Genomic DNA, 23,448 nt, shown 5'->3' with positions numbered 1-23,448 from the left:
ACATACAAGAAATACAACATTGAACATTAAAAGACAATGGCCACAGTTACATGATGTTTGTTTTTTTTTTTATTCGGAATTAGTTATTCCGAATTAAATTATTCAGAATTAAAGTGTTCGGCTTCATGTTTACATGGAAACAGTAATTCTCGAATTGAGGTTTACACGGAAAACCGGTTTATTTGGCTTTATTCAATTCCGCTTTAGGGTCTGGGGGTATGGAAGGCTCTAATAGGACGGGGGAGAACATGACGTACCACGTCTATTGGATAAAAACACACAACAAACCTTTTATTGATGGCTGTAATGCAGAAGACCACACATGATAACTGTTTTCACTTTTATTTTGATTGTAGTTTTAAAGCAGCAGCTGGACAATAACACACGGTTTTAGTTTGGATTGCGGAGTGGAAGGGAGATAGGAGCTAATCACCGGTAAAGAAAGCCCAATAAAACTCCGGAATAAAATTAGGAGGAATAAATAGTTGCTCCCTGGCAAAGACATAAGCTCTAACAACTGGTACAATGATAAACTTGGTGATATAAAGAGCAATTAAAGCTCCCATGTAAACGTGGCCAATATCAGTGTTAAAAAGCCACAGCAAACAAATGTGTTTTTAAAAGAGATTTAAAAATGCAAAGAAAAGATGCCTCTCATATTTAATGGTAGCTCGTTGGAGCTGCTACAGAGAAGGCCCGATCCCCGATCCCCTCTGAACTTCCTTTTTGTCCTCGGCACGGCCAAGAGCAGCTGGTCGGCTAAGCATGGAGCCCGAGTTGAAGTGTGTGGCTGAAGAAGTTCAGACAGGTAGGATGGACTGAGGCCTTTAGTCTTGTTGTGATAAAAGCATGGATAACAGTCTCCAGTTCTTTCTTACCGAAAACAGGTTAAAGGAGCTCTTTTTTAAAACAGAGTTGACCTGTTTATTAAAAGTAAGTCTAGAGTCAAAGATGACTCCAAGATTGGTAACAGACTCCTTTAAATATTTTTCCATCGAGTCCAGACTGGAGTTGCTGGGACCAAACTGACTCGCCTCAATTTTGGATTCATTAAAACTCAAAAAATTAAAAGACATCCATGCCTTAACCTCATTTAAACGGTTCAAAAGGCGCATGACAGAGCAGGAATCAATGGGTATCAGGGGTATGTAAATCTGACAATCATCAGCATAACAATGAAACAATATGCCATATTTCTTCATTATAGACTCCAGAGGTAGTAGGTACAGGGCAAAAAGAAGGGGCCCAAGAATGGACCCTTGAGGAACACCACAAGACAGATACGCAGAAGCGGATGTAAAACTGTCAATTTTTACATTAAAAGTTCTGTCACACAAACATGAATAAAACCAGTTAAGAGCTGCCCCATTAATCCCATCTGAGTGGCTGGCAGTGAATAAGTTAAGAGCAGAGATTGATTTTGATTTTGAGACCTAATTTTATATACTTAGCGATTTTTTTTCATCTTTCAAATTTGGCTCAGTGGTCAATGACACAAGTTTCTGTGGTGTGACAAACTCATAACACAAATTTAGTTCTGCTTCATACGGACTTTAATGCAATATTACTTTGTGCACCTGTACAGTGGGTACACCGTGTGTGCACGTGTGTGCGCATGTGAAGAGGTTTGACATGATCCTTGTATGGAAAGGTCAAAACGCAACGCAATGATTGTTGTTGACACAAATAATTGGACTTTGTAACCTCAAAAAGGGTCAAAGCTCGAGTATGCACAATACAATTAGTCAAATGACAAGGAGAAAATCAATAGAGTGATCTTGAACAGGGAGGTCGGCTCGTGGGGCTTCTGATGAGTAATCACATTTCTCTACCTGTTCTCATACATGCTGATATCACACATGCAGAAGCAATGACACCACACCACAGCCCCACCCCCCACCCCCACCCCCACCGTGCACAATCACAGCAGGTCATTAACTCATGTCATGAACTGCTCACCTGTATCCATATTCACAAAGCATCCTAAGGCTAAAAGTAGCTCTTAGTGACGTCACTCGAATTTTAAGATTTTTCTTAGAATTTTTCCTTGTTAGGATAAAAGTAATTCACAAAGCCTCTTAGGCCTTAAAAGAGCTCCTAAGGTGAAAAACTGTTAGCAGTTGTAAGGAGGAACTTTATGAAGCTTAAAAGTGTCTTAAACAAAGAGAAACAGAAGACGGCACTATATTATCTGTATGTTTATCAACAGCGATTTAAAAAGACGTTACCGGCTTGTATTTATTTTGATTATTATTATTATTATTATAGTGTTTCTGGTTTGTTTTTTCGCACCATCCACCAAGTCACATTCCTTGTATTGTTTTAAACTCTACTTGGCAATAAATCTATTCTGATTCTGACTTTTCTCACGCAGCGTCACGTAATAGCAGCCTTGTACTGCTGCACGATTCGTTCGATCCCCTTACTTATATGCCGCAATCTCCGCCCTTGCTTTGAGTGTTACATTGGTCAACCTCTAATCTACACCTTTGAGTATAAAATTGCTTTTTAAGATCACATGTGTTGCCAATCAACAGTTGGTGCCATTTCTGACTAAACCGGAGGCCGTAGTAACATACACACCGTGTATGATTTCTAAACAGTTGATACACACTGTTCATAACAAACGACGGAGTTCATAAGCTACACATTATTTTGTGACGAGGATGAAAAGATAGAAACTGCAATAATTCTGGAGGATGCATCTTCCTAGGACATTTTCCAGACAGAATAGGAGTCTGGGGTGTCTGAGAGCAAAATATCGGGATCAAGTGGCAGCTATCGGCCCTTGGTTTAATTTTGTGAAATAAAACAACTCCAAAAACACACAAAATGACAGAAAAATACACAAAAGTACAACAAAAATACAAAAATTACTCTGAAAACACATCAAATCAGAGAAAACTATTCAAAATGAGGAAAAAAAAATACACAAAACAAACTACATTAACAAAAACATACAACATTACCTCAAAGCAATCCTTCCTTTTTATTTCACGTATTAATGCCCAGATTGGTCACGATTCTAAATACTGACATGAATGTTGATAATGTGGCCTCTGATCAGATGATCACATTTCTGTGTTCCCTGCTGTCATAAATACGTGCATGGCCGAGCTGTTTGATCTGTCAGTGACTGCTGTGGCTGTGACAAATGTATTACAGTATGTCAAAAGACACTGCGGCGCATTGAGGCAGCTTGTACATGTGAAGCTGAGCACAGTAACACTGTTACTGTACTGATACAACATTCAATTCTGCCATTTCTTTACATGGCTTCTCTTGCAAACAACTATTTCATTGACAAAACCCTGTTGTTGTTAGGCCAATTTGGATTGTTTTACTTCTAATCCATTGTTATGGTGCAGAGCAAAGGGTGGTGATAAAAGTGTTCAGCTCAATAAAAGCTGGAGTGTTAGCAGGAGGAGCAGTCAGAAGAGAGTGAAGTAAGTCTTTCTGACTGAATGATTCTCATGAGTTTTCACACTAAAACTCTACGTGTAGTTTAAAAGCTGCTGGTCCTCATAGAGGTAGAAGTACGAGAAGTGTGTCTCTTCCACATGAGCAGACGGCTCCTTTAAATGTGTACAACGCCGTTTTTATCAGATCAAGGAAACGAAAGACTTGTACTGCTGGCTGGGAAAAAACTGCAGCAGATTGATAAAGACACGCCTAAGTGTGTGCATGTGCCTGTGCATGCGTGCGTGTGTAAAAACAATCCCCTTTAGGCAGTCTCTGGTGGCTTGGGGATGTTCATCCCTTAATGGAAAAAAAGTCCTGGAGCTTTCTCAGGTTCAATGTGAAAACTCCAGAGGTAACTTAGGCCTGTTCTGATTGGCCCAGCTCCTCTTCTGCACACGAGGGGCATAATCAACGACAACCGTCTCCAACACAATCCACCATCAACACATAGCTCTAATGGGTTGCAATGGGTGAAGTCCAGTCAGACAAGGTTGTGCCAGGTTACACTCAACCCCCCAATTCTAATCCTCGTTGCATACCCATCACACTGCTTACACACCATTTCCACTGATGTCCACACCATACTCATTCTCATTCCACCCATATAGTTTAGCACCAGGTGTTTCCATGCAGGCAGACCTGCTAATACTGTATCATGTTTTTCTGCAGTCTGTGCCTTCTCCCCGCCCTTCTCTCTCTTTTCTGTTTCCGGTATCTTGAAGCTGGAGCTGCCAGTTCCTGATCAATGGTTCCCACCCATTAGTCTGCGACTCTCTGATATTCTATCTCTATCTATCTACCAATTTTTTCTTGATTTCTTTTAGTGTTTCCTAAAGCCAGAACGTTGCCATTTTAAATGACTTTAGTATGGTGACATGTCTGAGCTACTTATTTCCTACAAAATGAAACAACTTGAATGAACATCCTCTAACACTGGTGATGCCATAATTTTTGCCAGGGGTTGTACAATACATCTGGGTTGAAGCGGAACAAGAATGAAGATCACCTGGACTTCAGTGTGCTTCACCTGGCGTTAGCAAAGGCATTGCAGCTCAGCAAGCTAACGTTACAAAACAATGATCCTGTGTGTGTTTGTATGTGTGTGTGTGTGTGTGTGTGTGTGTGTGTGTGTGTGTGTGTGTGTGTGTGTGTGCTCTCTTCCTGCGCATATGAGCTTGTTCACACGTCTGATACAGATAAAGATGTTATTAAATCTGCTGCTAACCTGGTGCTAAATATGAGGCTTGAAAATGTTATTGACTGATTTCTTATTTGATTATTTGTTATTTTTATAGTGTCCATAGTTTAATAATGATTTTTTTTTATGTTGCCCCTGCCTGTTAATATGATTGGCTTTTTATCATCCAAATGTTTTAAACAAAAAAATGCGTTGAAATACCACACACCACTTAGTGGTAGGATTATCCAGTGGGAACCCCTTTTTTTGATATTTATTAACGGGCTGAAACATGTGATTTACCTCCTTTTATGCTTCCACGCAGGAATTCTGATAGATGGATTCTAATTTTTCTAAATTTTCTGAATTCTGTTTCAAAATACTAATTTCTGCATCAGTTTACCCATATACACTAACGGTCAAAAGTTTTATAACACCCTAATTTTTCCAGTTATTTATTGCAATTCAAGTCGTGCAAATCCAATGAATAGCTTGAAATGGTACAAAGGTAAGAACTGAACAGCCAGAGGTAAAAAAACAAAGGTTTGGTTACCCAAAACTGAAAAATAATGTACATTTCAGAATTATACAAATAGGCCTTTTTCAGGGAACACAAAGTGGGTTAACAATTTAAAGCTGTTCTGCAGCAATGGAGGTTGGATCAGCCTTGAAAGCTGGTGTTACTAATTCCTACAAGTGTTCCAACTTTTCCTGGTTACTTTCACTGTACTTTGATGAGTCAAAAGTTTGGCCTATAAATTGATTCCATGATTTCTTTTTCAACTCAAATTGCTTATTTGTTCTATGCTTTCATTTCAGAGTGCAATGACACAATAAACTGAATAATTTTCAATAAAAAACTGGAAAAAGTGTGGTGTTCTAAAACTTTTGACCAGTAGTGTATCTTTCGTTTCATCGTATTTCACTAGTTAGATAACTTTAGAGGTTATTAAACTTACTAAACATGGTAAAAAGGGTTAACCAAGTCAACCACTGCTAATTTCATATTTAAATATTTCAGACTGCTTACAGAAGCTGGAGGATTACCAGTTACGCTGAAATCATGCAAGATTACATTGCAAGAAATTTGATATGTCCATTTCCTAGACTATACCATGAGCATGATATGGTCCCAAAACAAGTAAATGTGGATTTAGTCCATGCCATAGATATTTTAATTTCATTTTTCGGAAAATACCACCAACTGACGAATCACCCTCAAGTTCTGCGCTAAATCCCTTGCAGCCATGTGATTACGTAGTGTGAGATTTTTAATGAAATTATGACAGAAATGTGACATGTTTGTTTGCTACACTTGCTAGACATTCACTCACCATTTTTAGCGGGAAAAACAGCATGTTAATGTATGATATTGTCTTAAAACATGCATGTGAGGTATTTCCATGTCATATCCATGGAAACAGGAATTCTTCATTTTCCACCCATTTTTCCATGATCGTATAAAATCCAAATGCCTATAGTAGAGCTTCTTAGTGAAAGGGTTAGTGCAAGCTGTGAACAGGCACCTGATGAACGTCATGTCTCAAAAGAGGGACTGCATGCATTGTCTGAAAGCTGAGGAACACATCTTCTAGAACATGTGTCAAACTTGAGGCCCGGGGGGGCAAATCCGGCCTTTCAGAGCATCTAATTTGGGCCGCAGGAGAAATTAAAAGCGACAGAGAAAACATTAATCAAATATTACCAAATATTTCAGCGTTAGATATTTCCGTCCCTCCAAATTCACGAATGAATCTCCACAATGTGTGTACAGGATTGCAATTTTCCCGTGCTTTCATCAAATGGCTTCAGTTATTTTTAGTCGCAAATTGTGGAAGAATGTTTTCCAAAATCCTGCAATTCCTTACAAAGTCTCCCACCAAATTCCCGTGAAAATTGCACAAAAATTGGCCACACCATTTCCTGCATTTATCATTTACATGTGGAAAATTGCTCTTTTTATTCCACCTAAAATCTGTGGCTCGTTTGAGACCAAACTGGTCCGTGTTTGGCCCCTGAACTAAAATGAGTTTAACAGCAAGTCGAAAAAAAAAATAAACAGGACAGAAAAAACATTTAATAACGTGTAAATTACCAACTAACTCCATTGTAGATTGATTTGATTATTAAAGACATTACTGTTGATTTTATGTTTTTATTGATTTTTAAACTGTTAAATGTTTTGTGTTGCACTAATTAATCATGCAAAGCACATTGAATTGCCTTGTTTATGAAATGCGCTATACAAATACATAGGGGTGTTCTGATCCGATATTGATATCGGATATCGGTTCAATATCAGCCAGAAAATGAATATCGGATTTTATCGGACTGCATCTAAAATCTCCGATATAATATATATTGGTTTTTTGGATTTATTTTTTCAATATCTTCTAATTTATTTTTTTAATTATTTTATTCAATCATATAATATTCTTATTCTAAAAGGTTAATCATATGTAATCCATTGATTTATAATAAATGGGTCTGTTTTTGTAATAACCAAGCCTTTTCTAACATTCCACACTACAAAATAAGTAATAAAAGTATCAATAATTCGTGCTGTTATCGCATCAGGTCGTTATGGGTATCGGCCAATACGTAAAGCAGCAATATCAGTATCGTATCGGAAGTGAAAAAGTTGTATCGGGACATCCCTACGAATACATCTGCCATGCCTTGCTGTCCCTCCAAATACAGAAATTCAATGAAACTTTACAATACTTGCCAACACTCACAGGATGGCAGTCATTTTAAAACCTAAATTGTTGACAAAATTCAAAAACTCTTTTCAAAATCCTTAATTTTTTTTTCAAAATCCTTACATTTTTCTAAAATCCTTACATTTTACTCAAATTAGTCCACAAAATTTCCCCAAAATTACAATTATTCACAAAATCAAGTACATTTTGTTGAAGATCCTGCAGGGACTGACATCTGTCACTTAATGCTTGGATATTTTCAGTGCCTTACGTACTTTACTTATCATTTAAAGGTGGAAGTGCAAAGTCGGGCATATTATTGATGAAATTTCTTGTTTTCTTGCAGCCCACTTGAGATCAAATTAAAATTAGTTTGACAGGCCTGCTCTAGAACTTGGATTGGAAAGCCTTTAAATTTTGTGTACAACTGCAACACATCTTTATATAGCACTTTGTAAATAAACTCTGTGAAAAGCATGTCTGATAGACTTTTTTGTTCTTTTCATTTAACCAATGATCTAGGTAGAGTCCACATTAGAGACATTAACCTGTGTGTCATATTAAAAAACATATATATATGTATATACACACATACTGTATATATATGGAAACAATCTGAACACAAGACGTAAGCACACAGAGATCATGTGACCTCGGACTGTAATTCCCGTGGGTGAGTGTGATTTCGAGTAATGAAGGAGGGGGTAGCTCCACTTCCAGTAAGCTGACATGCAGACTGGTTTCTTTACTGGAAGTGATGAGTCACACTAACAACCAAACAGAAAAGGGTCGTGCGGCGTTAGGATGTGACCAATCTCTGTTGCTTCTCTGCTGCTTTGAACGAGCTGTGTCTCAGCTGCTAAATCAACAGGAAGTGAACGCAGCCTCTAGACACAGCAACAGGCCCGCGGTGACGCCGCCTCACCACAGACCTGCACTTCCCCTGCCATCTGACAACAGCGGATGACTGAAAAACGTTTCCAACGCGGCTTTGATGAGGAGCTCAACTGCAGACAGAAAACCAACGATGCTCTGCAGCTCTTTCTGAATGCTTCAGTTCTGAGGTTGGGTGGACAGTGTGGTTACAGAGCAAACACGCAGACGTTCAGCCGTTAAGCCGTTCTGTCTCACAGTATTCACCTCAGTCCTAAACCTTCAACAGGAAATGTCAGGTGTCATGGTGACATGGCAGCCATCAGTGAATAAATCAACTTCAAAGGGAATAAACAACAGAAGTAATTTAACTACTATGAGGGCTGAGTGATAAACTGAGAATTTCTTAAGTGATATAGAATAAGAATACAATTTATATCAATAGTTTTATTTTAATAGCAATTCTAGTAAATAACACTAAATTCTATAGCAAGACATACTTCCTACGGGCACTGCACTAGTATAAATAAACAGAGGAACGCTCACAATCAGTTTCACGTTTAGTAGCCGTTATACCGCCTTGTATCACCTTTAAGGGATGATCGGACGTGTTTGTGACCCAATGCGACGCAGCGGTCGGACAAAACAATAGACTATCGTCTTAAATGGACTATTCCTGTGACCAGAAGAGGTGTGGATGAATAGAAACCGGCATAGCAGTGCTTGTGAGTGTTTGAAACAGCTGGCTCAGCTGATAGTTAAGAGTTTACTTCCCAGCGGCAAAGCATGAGCGGTTGCAATCAGTTCCATTTTTAGTAGCCGTTATACCACCTCGTATCACTTTTACGGGATGATCTGACATGTTTGTGACGCAGCGGTCGGACCAATTTTTGTTAATGGTTTACTGTTGTTGCTGCTGCTGTGTGTGAGCAGCATGTATGTATGTATGTTTAGGGTTAAAACACTGGAAAACAGGCAATTTTGGAAAAATAAACCTCAAATACTATGTTGTTGGAGTTCTTAGAACAAATGGAAATGAAAAATAGAATAATACTGGACCTTTAAGATTGACTAATTTCCCTCTTTCTTTCCTGTCTGCCTCACAAACCAACTCTTCCCAGCACTGCCTCTAAAAAAAAAAAACAACATTGTAAAAAGTTGTATTGGGACATCGCTATTTGGTATATGACTGAATAAATGAAAACAACAAATGAGTTTATCTAACAAAATTGTGTTTATTATTTTTTATCACTAAGTGCTAAAACAATGTGCATTATAAATAAAGAATATTGTGCATTGTTCACAAAGCACAAACCTAAATTTAAGTAAGCTATATTCATGTTTTCAGGATTTCATAAACAAATTTATTTTGTCTATTAAAATAAAAAACAGCACTTAGTACAGAACATTCCAGAGAAGTGGAAACTGAACATTGCAAAACAGTTGGCTTGCAATAAATAGTCCGCGCTAACCGCAACATGTTTAGCATTCAGATGCTAGCGGAGGCTACGAAAACTCTTTCTTGCACAATTTGCACATAACTGGGCTTTGCTTTTCCATCCGGTGTTTTTTTAAACTAAAATTAACACCCACGAAGCACCGCAACAACTTCCCCCTCGGGGTCTCCCGTGTCTTATGTTGTAGCCTGTGCATCAATATTATGGGTATTCTGGAAACTCTTGAAATGAGAACGGTTTCGTGCTTAAAAGCAATTAACTGCATTTTTTTTTTTTTTTTTTTTTTTAGTGCATTATTTTTCTCAAATTAGCAGAGATGGCAAAGTACTAGTCTTCAGTAATCAAGTAAAAGTATAGATACTTGAATAAAAAATGACTCCCTTACTTGAGTAAAAGTTAAAAAAAAGTACATGCTACTAAATGTAAAAAAGTAAAACAAATATCCCTTCAATTATAAGATAGGGTTTTTATAACAGCAAATGTAATTTTTTTTTTTTTTTAAGAACTCATAGAATACCGGCACATGGACGCAAGTTAAATCTGTTACCTTTGAACACCTGGAGAATTTAGCACTCATATTAAATAAAATGTGTAAATAAAAAGTGTCAGCAACAAAAAAAAATGCTCAGCAAATGCTCAATAAAACCCAGGGCAGCTTTGAGTTTAACATTTTTAAAACGTTCGTTATTACGTTGTGACGTCATCTCCGAAGCTCTTAAAAGTAACGAGCTAATTTTTAAAATGTAGGAAGTATAAAGTACAGATATTTCTTTAAAAAAGTAAGGAGTAAAAGTAAAGCATAGACAACAGAAAAAACTACTTAAAGAGTAACTAAATCCCAAACCCACTTTTTTCTGCTGAATACATATGTATTTGGGCATTAAGTAGTGCTGTTTATTAATCTTAGTCCCACTCTTCACATTTTAGTAAAAGTATTTTCATTTTGCGCATTTAAATGGCAGAGTTACTGGCCTCTTAGGGTTGAAAGCTGGCTATTACAAGTGAATTTTGCTACTGTCTAAAACGAATTCTTTAAGATTCCCCTGCGTCATCAACTTTCACTGTTGAACCCGCCCCTCCTATAAAAACTGAGAGGGGGGAGGAGGGCTGATTGAGTGGGCGTGTCTTACTGCTACAGCAGTAGCGCCCATAATCAAGGCATTTTTTGAATTTTCTTCCTTGTGGCAGGTCAGCAGAAAGCAGGGGTTTAGTTCATCTTTAAGTACAAATACTTTGTTACTTGTCACCTCTGGTAATTAGTAAATCGGACATTAATGAGTTAAAGTCCCAGCCCTAATGTAAATATAAAATTATTAGCATGTTTGGTATGATTTTAGGAAGTTTAATAACAAGTAAACTCATCTAAATAGGAGAAAACAATGAGACGGAAACAAAATGGAAATGGGTAAACTGATGCAAAAATGACGTCAGCTCGCAAAAGCAGTGTGAGGTTCTGAACAACATTGCTCACTCCTTAGCATTGTCTCGGACCATGCAGACATTCGATTGAAAACGGCGTTCCCTGATGGCACAACCAGTTTAAGGTGTTGCCTCTGTTTAATCCCATGCCGACAAACAAGTCTTATGCATCAAAGCCCCACCTTACAACTCACTGATCTGCTGCTTGTGCTGTTGCCAACCAGGGCACGACGAGGAAGGAGAGCAAAGGTACTGAAGAATACCATACAGTCCACATGTGACACTATAGGAAAACTGGCATTAAAATATGTGCTCGTAAATCACTGCTGCCAAATGCCCCTAAATCTATAACTGGCTTCTGCCAATGAACAAGCAGCACTCTCACATTGGGTTCACGTGAACATGGGCAGAGTGACGCAGCTACCATTGTGTCCAGTAAAAAATGAGCTCATTACTTGATTCTTAATAAGTAATAACACTTGAAATAGGACTGAAAGGTTAATTGCATTTGCGATATTATCGCAATATCACAAAACACGATTTTCTAATGGCAAAGGCTGCAATTTTTATTTTTTTCTTGTCCTGTCTTGTATTGCCCTGTTGAGTTCAGAAAGCGTTTAAAAAGTGCAGTCCACATGTTTATATGTTTCATGAAACGTGAAGTTAGTTATATGTTGAAGAGGTAAAGCCACAGATTTGTTTGCTTTATTGTTGAATTCTGTGCTTTAAAATGTATATTTTATATGTATTTAAAGTGTAAATAAATCTGAAATTGTTTATTGTGAAACAGATGGATTTATTTTTAAAAATACACGAGAAGAGGCCCTTGAAAAAATAATCGCATATTAAATCGCAATATTGAGGAAAAAAAAAAATCGCAATTAGATTATTTTGCAAAATCGTTCAGCCCTACTTGAATGTACAAAGTGACGTTAATGAAGTTGCTTCAGGATTTAAGAAGCACGATTGGTTAGGATAACATGATGAACACATAAGTCAACACTGCTGGGTCCTGCGTCGGAACCACTTTCATCTGAAGAACCATGTGGAGCTCAAAGGTCCAGAGGTGGAGGAACTGAGTCTGACCCCCTTTTTTTTCAAAGATATTTCGTTGTTTGCTCTGATTAAATATTATTAGGCAGAGGTGAAAGTAATGGATTACAAGTACTCAAGTTACTGTACCGTGCGCTGATCTGTTGTTGACATTAACAGATGTTTGTTAATCAAATCGGTGCGTGCCACTAAAACAAACGTACATTCTGTATGTCATTTCTTTGAGAAAAAAAAAAAAGAGGTTTTCACTTTTGGGTCGGATACGGGCGAGAAAATGTGGCCCGATCCGCACTCCATCTGTGACACGGTTAGGGCTGGGCGGTATACTGGTTCATACCGAATACCGGTAAATATTTTTGTTACGATATGAATTTTTAATATAGCGCCGTACTTGTTTAGACAACGTTCGGAAAGCTACGCTGCGCCGCGTTTCAGACTGGACCCTTTTTATGGTGGCACTTCTTAAAAGGAAGGTAAACAGTAGCGCTCTGGTGTTAGTTATGGTGTAAATCATAGACTGTAAATTGTAAATGGATAAGAAAGACATTGAAAGCTCTAAAGCTGCATGTGCATGCCTCTGCTACAGGAGAACAACACTCACAGACAGGGAGGCACGGTTAGCTTAGCATGTCGGCAGTAATACAAAAAAAAAAGATCGCAATTTGTAATTCCTATAACGTGGAAATAAGTCGTGGTGGAGCTGCAAAGTTCCAATCTTCCTTTTTAAGTTTATACATGTTTACTGTATGCAAGGAAACCGTGGCAAGATTTATTACCAAAAATAAACGCGGGGGGAGAAAGTAACTAGTAACTTTTACTTTGAGTACTATGTAGTTGAGCTACTTTTTACTTGTATTTTATGTATGGCATAATGGTACTTGAGAACAATTTCAATTTTCTGGTATCTGTACTTTACTTAGTATTCATTTATTTTTACTTTTACTCAATGCTTTTTTAAACAAATATCTGTACTTTCTCCTTCTTACATTTTAAAAAATGGACTTGTTACTTTTAAGACCTACGAAAATAACGCCGCGACGTAAAAAGACGGAAAGTTTTGGTAGTTTGAGCTTTTTTTCTGTTAGGCAGGTCCCTTAGTTTTATGATTAATATTTTCTAGTTTTTAAGAATGTTAAACTCAAAGCTGCACTGGGTTTAATTGAGCATTTGCAATTTTTTTTCTTAATACATTTGATTTATTATAAGTGCTAAATTATCCAGGTGTTCATAAATGGTAACATATTTGATTTATTTTCATGTGCCAGTTTTCTAGAGTGTTTCCTCGGTGTGGTTTTCTGCAAGTTCTTAAAAATGTTAAACTCATAGCTGATCTGGGTTTTATTGAGCATTTGCACTTTTTTTTCTTCTTGACACACTTTATTTAAAATTTGAATTGATTATGAGTGCTTGATTCTCCAGGTGTTCATAAAGGTCACAGATGTAACTTGTTTCCATGTACCAGTATTCTACAAATTCTTAAAAATATCAAATATTAGAGGTTGACCGATATCGGCCAATATATGGACTGTTTTTGAGAAAAAAAATTTAAATTATTGTTTTTATTATTTATTATCATTATTATTTATTTATTTATTATTTAGCACTTTAAAGTAGCCATTAAAATAAAAAAGAAAGAATGAAAGGTAATAATAATAATAATAATAATAGCATGTGCATGGGAGAGGTAGAAGCCAATAGGCTTACAAATAAAAAGCCGATATAATAGGATAAGGATATAATATAATTATTAATGTTAAGAGTTCTATTGGTGTATTTCATTTCTAATATATACATTTACATCTTATGAGTGTTTCAATTGTATATCGGCATTAGATGTCGGCCATCGACTGATTATTATATATATATTTATTTTTAAATCGGTATTGGCATCGGCCTTTAAAAGTCCCATATTGGTCGACCTCTATAAAATATATGGAATTTGCAGGTTTAAAAACCCTGTCTTATTCTTAAAGGGACATTTGTTTTAATTTTTACCTAAATACATTTGGTAGCATGTACTTATTTACTTTATTATTATTATTATTTATTTTATTATTATTATTATTATTATTATTATTATTTACAAGTAAAGAAGCAACTTTAATACTTTTACTTTTACCAGAGTCATTTTGTATACAAGAATCTATACTTTTACTTGAGTACTGAAGACAAGTACTTTTGCCACCTCTGCTTATAGGGAAAGTAGAATAATATCACTTGAGTTAAAGTTAAATGTAGCAAAGTAAAAGAAACTTCTTTTTTTTTTTTTTTATTAAAACATAAATAATTAAACAAATAAAAATAACTTAGACAAACTTCATTTATGAAGATGTCAGACTCTGGACCAAAGACTGTATCTAGGCTGATGGATGATGGACAGGCTGCGGGTGAGTTGATGGGTGACCCTATATAGGTTGACCCGCTGGGTGACCCGTGGGTCGGGTGCAGCCTGCAGGGTGACTACCTGTAGTAGTAGACGTCGCTCTTCCCGGCGCTTAACCCAGACTTCCTGATCACTTCTTCTTTCTTCCAGCCCGGCGGCAGAGCGGGACAGTCCGTCCTCTTCTTCTCCATCCTCTCACACTTGATCGATCCCCGGTGAGTCGCTGATCAGATCGATCTCTATCGCTCGCTCGATGAGGCGCACGTAGTCAGCGTGGCTCCAGCAGCAGCAGCCCGGGCGGATCGACGTCACGCTACCGACTCAGCCGTCCCCGCCCCGCTTGTTTTGATTGCTTATCTCTGGATGATCCGAGACGAACACGAAGTCCTGGTTCGGTTCGTGAGCTGGTTGTGACTCGGGTTAAATGGTCCGGTTCAGTCCGAGCCCTGACAGAAAGAAAGGGTTTGATCCCATCTGATCTGAACTGAAGTGAGCTGGACCAACGGCAGCTGTGACGTCAGCGATAACCCGCACACGCACTGGTGTCAGAGATCGTCTATGTGCACCGGGAGCGCTCACTGAGGGCTTTCCTCCACACCGCACACCAAAGACCCCGGCAGAACGAGGACATTCAACAATACTCACATACACGTTCTAATATTAATTTCGAAAGTAATCTTTGTACAAAATGTATTTTTAATTCAACTCAGTGCGTCTAAATAATCAGCCGCAGTGAGTCATTATCTCAGTGTTCCCCACTCGCTGCTGGTGACGTCACTGGCCCGGGTTAAAGGGCCCTGCAGCAGTCTGAACCAGTTCTGAACCCTGAGAAACAAACGGCCCATTAGTGCTGACACAGTGGGTGAGCTCAGAAGATTACATCATTAAACACTGTGTATTAGGGCTGTTCCATAAGCACAGAGCTCCCACTGGTCCAGTGCAGCACTGCATGATGGCTTCCCTCACTGACCATCAAAGGCCACGTTTACATGGGAGCTTCAATTCCCCTGTAATTCAGAATAAAAGTTCAATCCTCTTTAAGCTGACCTTGCAAAAACTTAATTTTGAATGCAAATGTATTTCCAAATTAAACATAAATAAAAAAAAAATAAATTGACTGGTTTATTCCAATTTTAATTCCAAATTAAATAATTCCTTGATGATGAATTAAATCAAAAAAGTATGGATCGCGAACGTGCAGCTTCGTCTACACCTGCAGAACAACTGCTGCTTCTGCAGCAAGATGAAGAAATAAAAGACATGAAAAATGGAACAGCAGCGCTGCTAAAAAGGAGAAAGAGAAAGGCTGGCAGACAGTAGCCGACCGCCTTAATGTGTAAATACTACAAACATGTAGAATTAATAAAGTGAACTGATATAGTTACCGTAAGAGGAGGTGGAGCTGATCACTTTTCTGATTATTAGATTTATATTATTTATATATATATATATATATATATTTTTTTTTTTTTTTAAAGTTTATCATAGGACAGAATAGAATAGACCTTTATTGATCTCCCAGAGGGCAATTTCACACAAAAAAGGGTAGTGTGTGTGTAAGCTGGGATTTAAACTCGGGTCTCATGCAGGGGATGCAAGAATTTACCACTGACCCAGCATTTCAACTAATTACAACTGTACGCTATGTTATATATATTTATAGATGAGTTTCTAGAAAGGATCTGTCATCTATAAGTTAACAAATAAATAAAAAATAACTCCAATAATCCATTTAAATCAAACCTCTGACAGCAATTCCACAAGCAGGATTTCATAGTATTAAACAGCCGGAGGCCTGACAGAAAAATAAATGAAATGAATAGCTATTGTAATGTAAAAAAAATAAAGTCAGAATAAGGTGAAACCCTTCAGATCTAACAGTACAGTATCCATTTTCTTATTTTTAGGACACACTTGGAAAAAAAGATCTTCTCGTTATATTGCAGTCATAATGAGTTAAGTCGAATTATTCAGTATCTTTTCTAACTTTTCAGTGTTGCTGTTTTATTAATAACGAAAATATTCCTAATACACCGTCAGCCTTCTCACTTTCATTGCTCAAATATTGTCTTTTTATTTGTTCTTTTCATCTTTATATATAAACTATGATAATAAAAATATTAAAAACAAAAGTAAACAGACAAATTAAATGACTTTCTAGTTTTTGGGTGAAGAAACATGTATAAAAACCATGTACAGTATATTCTATAAAACACTCGTTTCTCAGAGCATTGACAGCAGGGATAACTTTATCCTGGTTGATAACCTGCTCTGCAGCAGGTTAGCTGTAGAGGCTAAATCACCATGGTTACTTGCCCTGGATACACTTGGCCAGCTTTCGTTCAACCGACTTGGGGATAAGTTTATCCTGAATAGATGATTTTTCCATAGGCTTTATCCTCCATCCTGGTTTTGTGCAATACCCCTCTGGAAGCTGAGCTTTAGCATCAACAGAACTCGTAGGGATACTGTACATCACCTCTGAGGAAGACTGGAAGTTGACAGTCGAAACATGTCAGGGGATAAAATTTTATGAGAAAACTTATCTGAATAAACAAAACCTTAACGTGTATTTGAAATATGTCGAGATTGAAGTCGACATTTTGACATTGAACTCGAAATACAACATTGTGATGAAAATCAAAGGTCTGCTAATGAAGTCAAATCTATGGAATTGATGAGGACCAATTCACCATACGTGGATCCGTATGCGCTGACGAAGGAAGCACTCAGATACAGTATTATCATGTGTACATTATCTGGTATTGGATAGGAGTTTTTACACATGTGAGCAGTTTTGAGCCTGGACATTGGAGGCGTACAATCAGTTTGCCGAGGGTTGGTGACGTACTAATCAATGGAAAAGTAGTCATCATAGCAAAGGTACTGGATTTAGCATGATGCTAGACCAGTGGTTCCCAAACTTTTCACATTCCCATACCCTTTCAGACATGTAACTTAAGCCATGTAGCCCCTCCTTCAGCACACTTACAAAATATAATAATTATGAAATGCAGTTTTCCAACCTTGGGGTCATGACCCCATGTGTAATCGCCTGGAATTCAAATTCGGTCCCCTGAAATGTCTAATGTATAATTGAAAAAAAAAATACTGAAGAAAAATTTGTTTTTAAAATGTTTTAATTATTATTTTTCAAATTTTAACATCACACACACACACAACAATCAATCAAATATATGCTATACTTTCACCGTCTCAAATATAAATCTAGCTAAAAATAAAATGCAGAATAAAAAATATCTGAGCTGGTGCATATTGTCACTTTGTGCACTAGTCCTGGCAACAACATTATCAAAAGCTAATTCTAGAAACAAAGAAAAAAGTCTCAGGAGACACCAAAAATTTGTGATATTAAAATAGGGTCACGACCGAAAAAAGTTGGGAACCACTGATATAATGTCATATATTATTATTACTATTATTATTATTATCTTGTTATTTTTATTTAGTTTGCACATATTAGTCTAACTACTCTTATATTTATGTTTATACTTCTTTTTTCATTTATTTTTCTTTATTTTATTTATTTTTCTTTATTCTAGTTGATTGTTATTATTTAATGTTATACTACCTGAGAGAGCACAGGTCACCAAAAGAAATTCCTCGTGTGTATTCATTCACCCCTGGCCAATAAAGTTGATTCTGATTCTGATTCTGATATACAATGTAGCCCTACAGTGAAATTTGTCTCTGAATTTTATCTATCCTGTTGAGGGATAATATATAATAATAATTTAAAAAAAGAATAATTATCTATAACCATGTGTAGTCTTATCTTAGCATGGAGACTCCTGACTGCTGGTCCAATTATATTCTATTTTCTAATTTTTATTCATGTATCACCGTGAACGGTATAACACCGCCCTGCCTTAGTACAAAACATATCTATTTGCACTGGGCTTTCCAGTTTCAGGTGTTTAATTAAAAGGAACAACAGAAACACATACATTTGACAGGCAACATGCTACACGTGCGATTTTGTCGAAAACAGGAAGTTCTTCATTTTCGGTCAACAAAATGTCAATTGGCAATTTGCTCTGGAGGATGGTGTATTTGTTGCAAACAAGACCAATGACACATTCTACATGTATGCGTACATGAGCAATTTTTCGTGTCTGTTTAACTTCAAGTGGTGACAGTTGGGATTTTCCTCTTGTTAAACTGTGAATGTTGATTTGAGCGCAATAGAACCCTACACTGTCTGAAATGTCAAAACCCCGGTCAGCAAGAATGAGATCTCCAGGCAATAGATTTCTAAGCAGTCCACAGTTTTCCATGATGTGCTTATCACTGACTCTTCCGCCCCAAGCACTGGATAAAAAGGAAACAGACCCTTGCAGCGTTATCCCAACCAGGAACTTGGTTGTATTGCAGTTCTTGTAGGCAGACCATGTTTTTGCCCTTGCCATCAGGTACTTTGGTCTCTGAATGGGTATTTTGAAGCAGTCAATATTCACTGCAGTTTTCTGCCCAAAGTTTTTCTGGAACTCCACTGGCATGGTCTTCCTTAATTCTTCCCGTGTTGACCGGCAAATAATGTGTTTCAATCTCACATAAAGAACGTGAATGTACACAAGGAAAATTCTGGAGGCTGTTGATGTTGAACTCTCGTAACAATAAGCCAAATCTTGAAGCGGTGTGTTTAGCTTTATACGAGACAGTGTCATGACTAATCAAATGAAAGCAATCCAGTGCATTATGTTACGTTAAGTCATGTCCATCAGCTAGTGCTTCCTGTGTCATCCTGAATGTTTTCAGTTGTAGTTTGAGCGATATGTTTTCAGACAACAAACGTTGAAATTCACCTTGAACATCAGGTGTAAATGGTTTAAGATGATCTGGGCATTTTGGTTTACATGTTGGTGGTTCCATTTTCCCAAGTTTGAGAAAAGAACAATTGGGTCTTGCAGCAACATCGGTGACTTCTACTAGTTCAATATCTCTTATGGTGGAAGCATGCAGCTCCAAAAGCGCACTTGCAGCAGCATGTTTTGCTTTAGATGCTTTCCTCTTTTCTGCCCGTATATATCTGGAAATGAAAAAAAAAAAATAGAAACATATTTTTATATAAACTTTACATTTAAATCTATATACCTAATAAGACAAGCTTGTTACTGAGGACATTTTACTAATAATTTGTGGTGAATTATTAAAGGAAGATGTAACTGGATATGACTGCCTATTTAATATGTAAATGTGATTGTCAGAGTGCTGTTTACCTGTTTGTGCTGCCTGTGGCTTGTTTCAAGTTGCTTTCCGATTTCCTTGGTGTCAAACATCCGGCCAATTTAAGGGAAGGTGCCCAATCTGGGTTGGTCTGGTCAAATAGGTCTGATGGTTTGCCTGCATTAATCAAATGTATACATTTGTTAGAATGCACAAAGGAAATCACATCCTAATAATATATTAAATCTACAGTACAGTAACCTAATCATTAGGGTGTTACGGCTGGTGCCTCATGGCCTCTCAGCCTGCCCTTCCTCTTCTCTCCTAACACACCTGGCTCACATCAGTAATCAGGTAGGAGAGGGAGGAGGAGCTGTATGAAAGGCTGAGAGGACCAGAAAGCGGGAGGCACAACAACTGACCAGCAGCAGACATGTGGGGAGAGTTCTTCAGCTCCCCACTGGAGGTCTTTGGAAGTTTGTTGTTTTAGTTTGGACTGGAGATTTCTGGTAGTCCTGTTTTCGTGTTCCTGTAGTTTAGTGTTTTGTATGTTTGTACTTTAGAGGGTGGATGCTGGGACGACGGCCATGTATAGGGTTGGCCCAGTGTCCTCCCTACTTTTGTTCAGTTTGGCCAGTCCCTTTTAGTTTGTTCTGTTGGTACTTTTATAATTTTGTTAATAAATACTTTTGATAATCGTTGTTTTTCTGTGCGGCGTCTTGTTTATGTTGCGGCCCCTCAAGCCTTGAATAACATCCTAGAGGGGGTCGTAACATAGGGGTGTCCCCCATACAACCTTTTTACTTCTGATACGATACCGTTATTGCATCCGTGAGTATTGGCCGATACCAATATCGATCCGATACCAGCACGAATCATACGTACTTTGTTACTTATTTTGTAGTGTGGAATGTTAGAAAAGACTTGATCAAGTGATGTCACTCAAACAGGGAACAATAGTCAGCAACAGTAGGTATGAGGAAAAACTGACCCATTTATTATTAACCAATTGGTTACATACATTGTAACCTTCAACATAATATCTACAGCAGTGATTCTCAACTGGTGGGTCTGGACCCAAAAGTGGGTCGTGGACCTGTACTGGGTGGGTTGCGGACAGCTGGGCAAAAATAAATAAATACTTAATATCTCTCATGTTGGACTTGTCTTTTATTTTGAAATAAACTTTTCTTTTGACAAGCATGCTGTGAAATGTATGTTACACAGGAAAATATATAGATTTGTTTTAAAAAAAATTATATACATGTGTTTTCAACAGCTATTTTAGAAAGAATTAATTTGGTTGGTGGAATTCTAAAAAAAAAACTGGGTCACGATTTAATGACAGTGGTAAAATCTGGGTCCCAAGGTGAGACCAGTTGAGAACCACTGATCTACAGTATTCTACAATTGAATAAAATAAATAAAAAACAAATTATAAGACCCTGAAAAACCACCTAATTAATCCAATAAAAACAAATTATACTTTTACAATGCAAACAATTCAAGTTCACTTGAGTTATTTTTTACTGTCAGTAGCCATGTTTACATGGGAGCTTTAATTCCTCTTCAAAGCGGAATAAAAGTTAATCCCTCTTTAACCTGACCTTGTAAACACTTAATTCCTAATGCTAATTTAATTCCGAATTAGGTGGCTGGTGGCTTTAATTCCTCTTCAAAGCGAAATAAAAGTTAATTCCTCTTTAACCTGACCTTGTAAACACTTAATTCCTAATGCTAATTTAATTCCGAATTAGGTGGCTGGTGGCTTTAATTCCTCTTCAAAGCGAAATAAAAGTTAATCCCTCTTTAACCTGACCTTGTAAACACTTAATTCCAAATGCTAATTTAATTCCGAATTAGGTGGCTGGTTTATTCAGTTTTTTAATTCCAAATTAAATAATTCCTCTTTCTTTCACTTAAAGCCGTTTGGTGACGACATAATCCAACATGGCCGCCAGGACTAGAGCCGACACAATAATAAGAGCCTTAAAAGACATGGACCTATTGAAAAGAGTGGATGGACGGAAAGATAAACGCGTGGAAACTATCATCAAGGTTTATCGTTGTAACGGTTGTTAGAGCTACCATCTTTACCAGGGAGCAACTATTTATTCCAGGTGACTGTTTTCCGGAGTTTTACTGGGCTTTCTTTATCTCTTCCACTCCGTGGACCAAAGTGTGTTATTGTTGAGCTGCTGCTTCAACGCTACAGTAAAAATAAAGGTGAAAACTGTCTTCGTGTGTGGTGTTCTGTGTTACAGCCAACAATAAAAGGTTTGTTGTGCGTTTTTCCCAAAAGACGTGATACGTCACGTTCGTCCTCTGTCCAATCAGATCCTTCCCAACCCCCAGACCTAAAGCGCATTTAACTAAAGCCGAATAAACTAGTTTTCCATGTAAACCTCAGTTCGGGAATTAGTATTTCCATGTAAACACAAAGCAGAACACTTTAATTCTAAATGATTTAATTCGGAATAACTACTTTTGAATTAAAAAAAAAAAAAACATCATGTAACCGCGGTAAGGTATTTGTTGGGAATAACTGAGGGCGGGGACAAAAACAACAACTACAACAACACGATATTATCGTTGCACTTATATCGGAGATTTCAGAAGCAGTTCGATAAAATCCGATATTACATATCGATATCGGATCGGGACACCTTTACTAATCATATCATTGGTGTGATAATTGCGTGTAGATCTTCAAAGTTTGTAAAAGGTAGCAACATATCTAAAGTAATGCTTTTTAATGTAATTTTAATGCCCAAAGGCTATACTTTTATTGCCTCAAATGCAGAACAAATGTGTATATTTATTTCTTAAGATTTGAAAAACATTCCATCAACCAGAGAAATGAGAGTAGAAGTAGATACTCAAACGCAAATTGGACACAAGAGACAACTTTTGAGCAAATTATTGTATAATAATACAATGACACCACAGTTCAATGCCATGTCTGGCATTTTTGATGAAATTATGCAGCAAAAATTAACAAGCAATGCCAACATTTCTCAAGAACTTTAGATTTATTGCCATTGGAACTCCATTTAATGCTTTTTAATTATATTAAACGCCTTAATTTTGACACAATTCGTTGAATTAATATTAATAATGCAGCGTGCGGAAACCCTGAATATTGTGACTTTCTATAATAAAGTAATTTAAATAATGAAACCCACAAGTTACCAGTTACCAGCATATATACACACACAAGATAGTACTGAGTAAACTACGTCTGTCAACACATTATACGATACGCACCTGACACAAAGTGCTCTGAGCAAATTCTTGCGTGTTTTGAGGGAGTTTCTTTCCTGTTTATCTTTGCCAGCCATAAACTTCGTCGTTGTTCTGACAAAAACTTAGTCTTCTCACATTCATGAAGTCTAATGACGGGTATACTGTAAAATCCAAATTTAACTGAACCTCCAGCACGATTTGAACATCCATTGACCCAGCAGGAGACCACCATTTTCACTTTTTATCACGATAATAACTAGTTCTAGCTTCTTCTTCTTCTTCTTATGTTGTTTACCCACGGTTAAACTCATTTCATCTGCCCACAGCAATGGCGCCGGGTCGGGAAATGCCCGTATGTTGTGACGTCATGTAGGAACCAATGTTGGCCCTTATCCGATTCCGTAGCTTCAAAAAACTTCGACTTTTATTACGATATTGTATTTTGAGTTTATTTTCAAAATCTCAACATTTGGCTGTATTGTTGTCAGT

The 23,448-nt window shown here is 37.3% G+C and overlaps 1 protein-coding gene and 1 long non-coding RNA gene across 3 annotated transcripts in view; both read right to left on the bottom strand.

Moving 5' to 3' along the window:
- The window catches only part of mbd2 (methyl-CpG binding domain protein 2), a 56,155-nt gene extending 41,071 nt beyond the window's left edge, over window positions 1-15,084 (bottom strand). Inside the window, exon 1 of the mRNA XM_028463640.1 lies at window positions 14,608-15,084. Coding sequence (XP_028319441.1) covers window positions 14,608-14,717 — 110 coding nt within the window. The 5' untranslated portion in view covers window positions 14,718-15,084. The remainder of the gene's footprint in view (window positions 1-14,607) is intronic.
- Window positions 15,085-15,555: 471 nt separating this feature from the next.
- On the bottom strand, window positions 15,556-23,316 carry LOC114473515 (uncharacterized). 2 transcript variants are annotated; one of them, XR_003675255.1, is made up of 4 exons: window positions 22,981-23,316; window positions 19,767-19,890; window positions 19,218-19,576; window positions 15,556-15,568 (listed from the first exon to the last, which is right to left on the bottom strand). It is a non-coding gene; the product is annotated as an uncharacterized LOC114473515 (long non-coding RNA). The 2 variants fall into 2 exon arrangements; XR_003675254.1 differs by lacking the exon at window positions 15,556-15,568 and having other exon boundaries at window positions 18,223-19,576.
- Between the last annotated feature and the right edge of the window lie 132 nt (window positions 23,317-23,448).

This window comes from Gouania willdenowi, chromosome 12 (genome assembly GCF_900634775.1).
Source record: "Gouania willdenowi chromosome 12, fGouWil2.1, whole genome shotgun sequence".
In the NCBI taxonomy this organism is placed as follows: domain Eukaryota; kingdom Metazoa; phylum Chordata; class Actinopteri; order Blenniiformes; family Gobiesocidae; genus Gouania; species Gouania willdenowi.
This window is presented reverse-complemented; position numbering and strand designations above follow the sequence as displayed.